Raw genomic sequence first — 8345 nt, 5'->3', positions numbered from 1 at the left:
ATGCACACAACGACAGAAGAATGGATTAAATCTCATCCACCATGAGTGGCTCACATCCTCTTCATAATGTATTTAAATATATTTCCTTGTACAAAAAGCAAGAGCCAAAAATACATGTAACAAAAAATATGGATCTCCACATTCAGCTTGCATAAGTCTAAATACAAAAATGTGAACACTCTAAGGTTCACTGATAAAATAGAACTAATGTATATCAAAATATTACACACTAATATACACATAAAATATAACCGCCACCACTATTGAATAAATAATCGCCACGCACCATGCGTTAATAGATTTCCATCGAAGCAAGCTCTATGGATCCATACACATCCATCCTATACACTAACCCTGCCATTAATTTGCATTGACATTCACAATACAAACTCAAAATATATGACAAGTTAGAGGTGATCAATCTCACTTACACATAAAATAAATATCCATAAATTTCAAATAATGCGAATAATTTCAACAATCACTTTGCTTCTCATAACAATCTACATGCACATATCCAAGATTACCACAGTAAAAACAACCTCATGTATACTTATGTTGCCAATCATAGTGTCTTGTATGTTGATAGAAAGTTAATACATGACTTTTCTTATTCCTTGATTCTAATACTTGGAATTCTTTTACATCTATAGCAGTTGGATTACTCTCTGATATCTGTAGTGCCTCCTCATGTTCACCTTCAATATAGTCCCAATAACCTTTTCCCATCAAGAAATTTATCAATCTATAGCAGTTAGATTAATCTCTGATATCTGTAGTGCCTCCTCATGTTCACCTCCAATATAGTCCCAGTAACCTTTTCCCATCAAGAAATTTATCAATCTAAACCTCCAAGCATGGAAGTTGTTCTTGTCAAGCTTCTCTACAACAATCTGATTTATTCCATCATTTAATATCTTATCTACAATACAAATTTACCTAAAACAACACTCTTATTTGACCTACACACAAACTGCTATATTCTTGGTAACAGTACTACACTGTACTCAAACTGTCATAACCAGTGACTTCACTTTACAGACATACACCCAATGGCAACTTTGAGACCTCTTTGCAGTACACACAGTGTCTGCAAAACTAATCTCCCTTCTTGCAATTCCAAAAACAAAGTTTTACAAAGAATCAACAAAGTTTTGCAAAGAATCAAAACTTATCCACATTGTCCATGAACGCTTTTTGCGAACTAAAAAACAAAGATCTAAACATGCCCAAAATACATTTTTAGCTTAAAAAATTGAGTCCAACAGAGAATATAATTACCTTGTAGCTTTAGTCTCACGAAGAAAGCTCTGTAATATGAATTTGTTTGCCAGTGCCTTCTTCCAGAGAGCTCCCGATAAAGGTGTAGTAACTAATACGAAGAGAGAAAAGTAGATGAAGCTCTTACCCTCGTACCTCTTCTTGTATTTTTGTTGCTTGCCGCTCAACCCTTTAACATGATTCAAGCTTTGATACCATGAAAAGATGCAAGGGAGAAGAGAGCTTGAGCTCTTACAAGTACACACACTCACACAAATCTAGAAGAGAAATTGTTGTATGTTTAAGGGATCAATTATCTAAATAAGGTTGAATATAAGTACCGAATAGAAAGATTCACAAAGATTGTCTTTGTGAATCTTTCTAAGAAGGCTATAGGAGGAAAGTATCTTTGTAATCAAATCCTTCTATTTTAGCAAATCGTTTTGCCACACTAGTCATGCTTTGTACTTATCTAATGAACCATCAATTTATCCAATAACCTTGTGTTTCTTTGGTTGATCAACAAGATCCCAAGTGTGGGTCCTCTCATGATGGAATCATACTCTATCTACATAGCTTCCATCCACACTTTAGACCTTCAATTTATACTTGGCTTTGTAAATCCACTTAGTCCCAATAACCTTGCATTTCTTTGGTTGATCAACAAGATCCCAAGTGTGGCTCCTCATGATGGAATTATACTCTACCTACATAGCTTAATTCACAATGTACTCTGAGCAATCATACGTCTATAGGTGCATCATCAATAACTGATAACTCCTTACCATCTAAAAGCTATGATGAGTGACCCACTTAGGTAATGGCTTCTTCCCTGTGGGCTCATCAAGCTCTTTGTCTTCTTCATCTCATCATCTTCTTGAAATTCTTCTTGCCTCCTAATCATCTTGGTGGATTGAAGAACCATCCTACTCCACTTCATGTGGATGTTTCACAAAGACCATACCTCAACTTATGATGACCTTCCTTTGAGTAGGGTTATAGAGTCGATAACCCTACTCAACTTATGATGACCTTCCTTTGAGTAGGGTTATAGAGTCGATAACCCTTTGACTCTTCACTATACCTTGGAAAGATACATTGTTGGCTCTTTGAATCCCACTTGGTTCTAAAAATATTTACTACATGTACAAAATAATCACTTTCAAAAAATTTAAAATGAGCAACTAAAGGCTTCTTACCAAAAAGGGATTGTAGAGATGTCCTCCCTTTCTATTGCTTTTGTGTAGCTTTGATTGAGAATGTACACAACAATGTTTATTACTTCAACCCAAAAGTGTCAAGAAGATCTTTTCCTTTAATCATGCTCCTTGCCATCTCAATAATGACACAAAATATACCCACGTCCTCCTATCGTAGTCATCAATCAACGTTAAGTAAGATGACCCACCCAGAGCTATCGTGTCCATCTTTCCACAAAGATTTGTATGAACCAACTAAAGAGAAGCTTGTGCTCTGTTTACTACTTATGAAAAGAATTACCCCAAAGCTTCTTGCCCATCATGAAAACTTCACATTCATCTAGCAAATTTATTAAAGTCGATAAATCTATTATTATTCCAAATTTATACATCTCTTTAAAGACTACCAAGTTAAGATAACCAAACCTAAAGACTATTAAGCTAAGATAACCAAGCCTTTCATGCAATAACTTACATGTACTAGCTCTAGAATTTAAACTATAAGCTGTGAGTTAAAACAAGTTGTTACATCTAGTTGCTCTTCCAACAACTCCATCAAAACCCAAGATTTCTACATTGATCTTTTCAAAGTGAACCTTCAAGTCATTATCAATGATTACCACAACAACTAATTAACAAATTCCTCTTTATATCTATACATAAAGAATATCTAAATTTTTAGTAACACCATCATTTGACACAAATGTAATAGTACGTGAGTCTTTGGCCAAGCATTTAACATTATTTCCCATGGCTACTACGATATCATCTCTTGCAAGATATAACAAGAAATACCAATCTTTATGACTAGTCTAGTACACCACTATCAACAATCCAATAACCATCTACTGTAATTGAATAAATTACTTTAATACATACTTCTTCAATTATAACCCACAATTTGGACTCAACTGGAATATTATTATTTGATTTCTTATTGAGATAACAAGCTCAATATAAACTAACACTCATAAGATACATGCATGATCGTTCGACATTTATATCACTAACAAGTTTAATAACTAACACTGACATATTTTCGCTTAAGGCTCTACAACTAGACTACACCGACTAGTCCACATCTACCCACTCCTCTTAGTATGTTCACGTTATAGATCGCTTGTATATACTATATTGTGTATGTTCACTTTATCTTCTTTTGTATACCTCTTTTGTCGTGTGAAGTGCAAAAGTATCATACCAAAGCTTCACTCTAGACTCAAGCTAATGACAATCACAAGGAATTTCTTTGAGATAGCCAACCTCCATAAAAGAAGAGATGATAGTCATAAGTTATGTGGCCAAGATAATCTATTGTTTTAGATTCCCCCATGTACAAGCCATCACCATTGATTTCTTTCGGTCTCTTCTTACACGCGACTCATTAACCCCACATGAGAGGTGATTCCCCCCTCTTTGGTCCTCATTATTGACTACATTGACAAGGAAGACGCCAACAAAGGTGATAACCACACTATCTAGAGACACTATGCAAGAAGTACTAAAAGAATACATATACTCATGGATAGAATACATGTGACACTCTTCTACAAGAGAAACAAAAAATGGTAAGAAAATAAGTATATGTGATACATTGATCTATTTGACAAGCCATGCATTCACTCCATGTAGAAGAAGCATATGTGATGCATAAATCATGTGGTTAAGCATGACACACACTAAAGAATGTGGCAATAAATAAGCTAGTACAAAAGATAAAATGACCATGTAATGATCCAATAATGTGAAGAGCTAGCCAATGTGTGTATGTTTGTGTATAAATATATTTAGGGTTCTTTCAAATCTCAACATTGTAGCAACAAGACATAAGAGTCCTTTCAAAAACATGAAATCTTGCTTGTATTGACCAACCTTGTATATAAACACTAATCTTCCATGAAGTAAATAGAGCACATAAGAGAATATGATCACCAAGCTACCAAGTAGCTTGGGTAGAACATAGCTGCTTCTCTAGCTTGCAAATGGCAGCCCAACATGTTGACATGATTCGCATTTAGCACTACAACAACATTCATTTTGCCACCTCATCTAAGGGTCGATATAGCATTCTTGAAAGGTTTTGCAAGTTTTGGTTGTTTCAATACAGCCAATTGCAAAATGATCTTGGTGAACTGTTCACATGTACAAAGAGTTGAAGATAGTATGCCTTAATCAAGCCTATTCTTGTCCTGATTACATTAGGAATTCCAAGGTGCCCACACTAATTTATGACCACAGATGCAACTCAATACCTAATAAATGCCAATCATGCTCTCCCCCATATGACACTAATTACCCACAATGCAGATTTATTGCTCAAAGGCAAGTCACTAGTGTCCACCTTAGAAAGGCTAAACAACCTCGACAAAAGACATGGCTGCTATTGTGGAAAGAGTAAAAAAATCGTACAGCCACCTTAGGATATCTTGCTTTTTTTCATTAAGCACAAACCTAGGAACAATCCTATGTGCTGTACATGTGTCATGTACAGCATCATAAAGCACACGCAAAGGCACCTCAATAACCACCCTCTCTTAATAAGCAACCATGACAGTATATTGCAAACTTGCCATACTGCAGAGAATTTATTGTCCCCAAAGTACAAAGCAAAGCTTTGCTTAATTTGTAGGTAGGCTGACTGACCTGACACATGAAAGTTAAGCAGGCAACAAAGCCAAACCTAAACATGCATCTGGCTAATTAGCTACCATATGGATACCAAGACATCATAGCCCAATGGTGATAAATGTAAAAGCAGAACATTCATGATCACAGCAATATAAAACACTGGATAAACTAAATTCCTGCAGGCATGGAAAACTCTGATATAAAGACTCACAATTCTAAAACCTATACAATCTACAGGTAGAAATTTGGAGCCAATCCTGTGTCTTGACAAGGAAAATTAACTATCATGCAAAACATGATCCATTTGGAACCCGACGAAAGCCCTAGAGTAAAGAACCTGCACAGAGAGCTGATGGAGATCTGCAGCGAGGGGTGGTGCTAAGAAACACCGGTTGCTGCAAAGAGCAGAGGAAGAGGCTTAGCCACCAAAGCCATAAAGGGTACGACCTTGGCGCTTGAGAGCGTAGACAACATCCATGGCAGTAACAGTCTTACGACGGGCATGCTCTGTGTAAGTCACAGCATCTCGAATGACATTCTCCAGGAAGATCTTGAGCACCCCCCTGGTTTCTTCGTAGATGAGCCCACTGATACGCTTCACGCCCCCTCTGCGAGCAAGCCTGCGAATGGCTGGCTTGGTGATGCCTTGGATGTTGTCGCGCAGCACCTTGCGATGCCTCTTGGCTCCCCCCTTGCCGAGCCCCTTGCCTCCCTTGCCTCGCCCAGACATGGCTGCTCTCTGGCTAACAGATTTTACTGTGCAGAGATGATTTAGGGTTAGTCAGCTAATAATCGTGATGATGGCGTGTTTGAAACTTCCCCCCTTTATCCATCACTCAGAGCTTCCCTGCACTGTTGGATCTCTTCCACTATCGGACGACTTGTGTCCTATTATTGTCGATCCGCTTCTCCATCCTCCTCTTCTTTGCTATCAACCGTCCGATCACCTCCCATCCCACGGTCCCCAAAGCCCTTGATGGGCTAATGAAATACACTCTACCTAGCAACGAAAATTTTTAAAAAAAATTTGAGCGCTCTTGCATACACATACATATACACAACGGCCTCCATCCCCTCAGCACTAAAGGGCACGGTGATGGGCCTAAGTGCCCAGCATGGGATCTAGGGCCCTGGATCGGGTGCAATCTGGATTGTCCAGATCGGGGAACTAGGCCCAACATAGTAAACTCAGTCATTTTAATGAAGTGGCAAAAAGGAGTCCAATATGGCGGGGAATTTCAACGTGGCGGGGGTTAAATCTAGCGTGGCGGGGGGGTTAATCCAGCATGGCGGGGGGGATTTTGATGCACGTACACGAGCACGTGGTGGGGGTTTAATCTAGCGTGGCGGGGGGGATTTTGATACACGTACGTGGGCTTTGCGTGCCCCGCCACATTTTGCAAGGCTTTGGGCAGGGGGCTACTCTATTTCGCCCTTGTTCTACATGGTTGTTGTCCTCTGTGCCTTAGCAAGGTGTGTGCGTAAGCTATTGCCCCTTTACTCACCTATTGCCCTTATTCTCCCTCTACTCATACCCGCTTTTCTTTATTGCTGAAGAGAGGCATCAAGGCCACCATGGTATCCAAAAAACCCCAGGTGCAGAGGAGGAAGAAGGCTTCCACTAGAGGGCAAGATGAAGGGAAAGTCAACATCAACAAAGAAACCATGTTGCTAGAAGCTACGCACGTTCAAAGTCCGCAAAGACAAAGACCTCGACTCCTAGAAAATCAATTGGGTGAGATGCATGCAGACATGGGATCTCCAAAGTCACCCTCCCAACAGAAATTGGGGGCTACGGTAGGGGAAAATTTGACGCCGGATAGCCTCAATAAAAGGCCTAGGAAAAGGTTGGAAGTGACAATCGATTTGCCTGAAACCCAGGGTAAAGAGGCAAGTACCAATCAACAAGTGCCTAATATTGAGGCGGCGATAGATCAGCCATTACCTTATGATGTGGTCACATTGCCGAATGGTAGGATTGTGTGTCAATATCGCACAAGTGACACTTGTCTACATATTATAGCAAAGAGGAAGTGCATGGTAGAGCACTTGCAGCTTGTCCATGTGATAAAGGTCGACATCCCCAACTTGCAAACCGGCCATCCACCCAAGAGCAAGGCGGTGGTTCGTACTTCCTCCAGACCCTTTAGCTAAGAGGTGGAAGAGGTAGGCATACCTAAGGTCTAAAGACAAGGAGAAGAAATTTCAAATCAATTGGCAAAAGTACGAGCGTAATCAATATGCGAAGGCGGAGCAGGCATGGAGTGACCTTCATAGTGAGTTCAAGACCACATCGAAAGAAGAGTATGTTTCTACTTGGGTGAAGCTAAAGATGGATAGATACATGTCGACGGCGGTAGAGGCTCGCCTTGCCAAAATCAAGGAGCGGATCGATGGTGCTGCATGCAAGAAAGTAAGCTTCGATTTCCTCAATCTTTTTTAAGTTTATGGTTTTATTTCTTTGGGCATTTTTGAAACATAAAGAGTGTTGGCATGGGTGATTAAGTTGCACAAGAGTAGGGTTGAAAATATGCAAGATTAAAGTGTCCTCTACCGATAGAGTCTTGTAAGAACACCATGTACATACGAGTGTACATTAGGGTATCCAAGCAAGGAACATTTTAACCCTCAGTAAGGTCTCATAGATACAAGGGGAGTAGGAGACCATCAAGCCCCCTTGGGCTAGGGAATGGATATTTGTGTGTGGGTGTGTGAACATGCATAGGTGGGTGTGTGTGTGTGTGTGTGTGAACATGCATAGGTGGATGTGTGTGTGTGTGTGTGTGTGTGTGTGCCATTGATATTCGTGGAGCAGGAGAGCAACAAGGGATGGGGAATGGGTGTCTATGTATGTGAGTGTGTGAATCAGAGACTACTTAGGCAAAACCTAGTCCCACTTGAAAGGCTTGTAAACAGATGGAACAGAGGTTGTGCATAACTTGTGATTAGCGAGCTGGGAGCTCCAAGCAACAACATCCCGGGCGGGGAGGTCCTCCAGCACACGTTGCACGAGCACCTCACTTTGTGTACATGTTCACGAGAGCATTGTGAAGCACAATGTTTTTTTGCAACAAACCATGTCTCACAATTTTAGCACGAATTTCTTTGCCCTTGTCAGCCAATCCTTGTTGGATATGATAATTCAACTATGAAGATTGATCAAAACATATTCAAGGTGGATCAAAGCTTGTACAAAACATCATGAATATGAGGGACAAAAACTGGTATATGCAGAAAATTGCTTTGAGATTAACACAA

The 8345-nt window shown here is 39.8% G+C and overlaps 1 protein-coding gene across 1 annotated transcript; it reads right to left on the bottom strand.

Annotated features, from left to right (window-relative positions):
* Positions 1-5264: 5264 nt before the first annotated feature.
* On the bottom strand, positions 5265-5916 carry LOC147616737 (histone H4). The gene has a single exon (XM_086777802.1). It carries the CDS (start codon positions 5815-5817, stop codon positions 5506-5508), a length of 312 nt encoding a protein of 103 aa, XP_086633928.1. The 5' UTR covers positions 5818-5916; the 3' UTR covers positions 5265-5505.
* Between the last annotated feature and the right edge of the window lie 2429 nt (positions 5917-8345).

This window comes from Cibotium barometz, chromosome 38 (assembly GCF_041138505.1).
Source record: "Cibotium barometz isolate CiBa-2024 chromosome 38, ASM4113850v1, whole genome shotgun sequence".
NCBI lineage: Eukaryota > Viridiplantae > Streptophyta > Polypodiopsida > Cyatheales > Cibotiaceae > Cibotium > Cibotium barometz.
The sequence above is the reverse complement of the archived record's forward strand: the minus strand, read 5'-3'. Positions and strand labels throughout refer to the sequence as shown.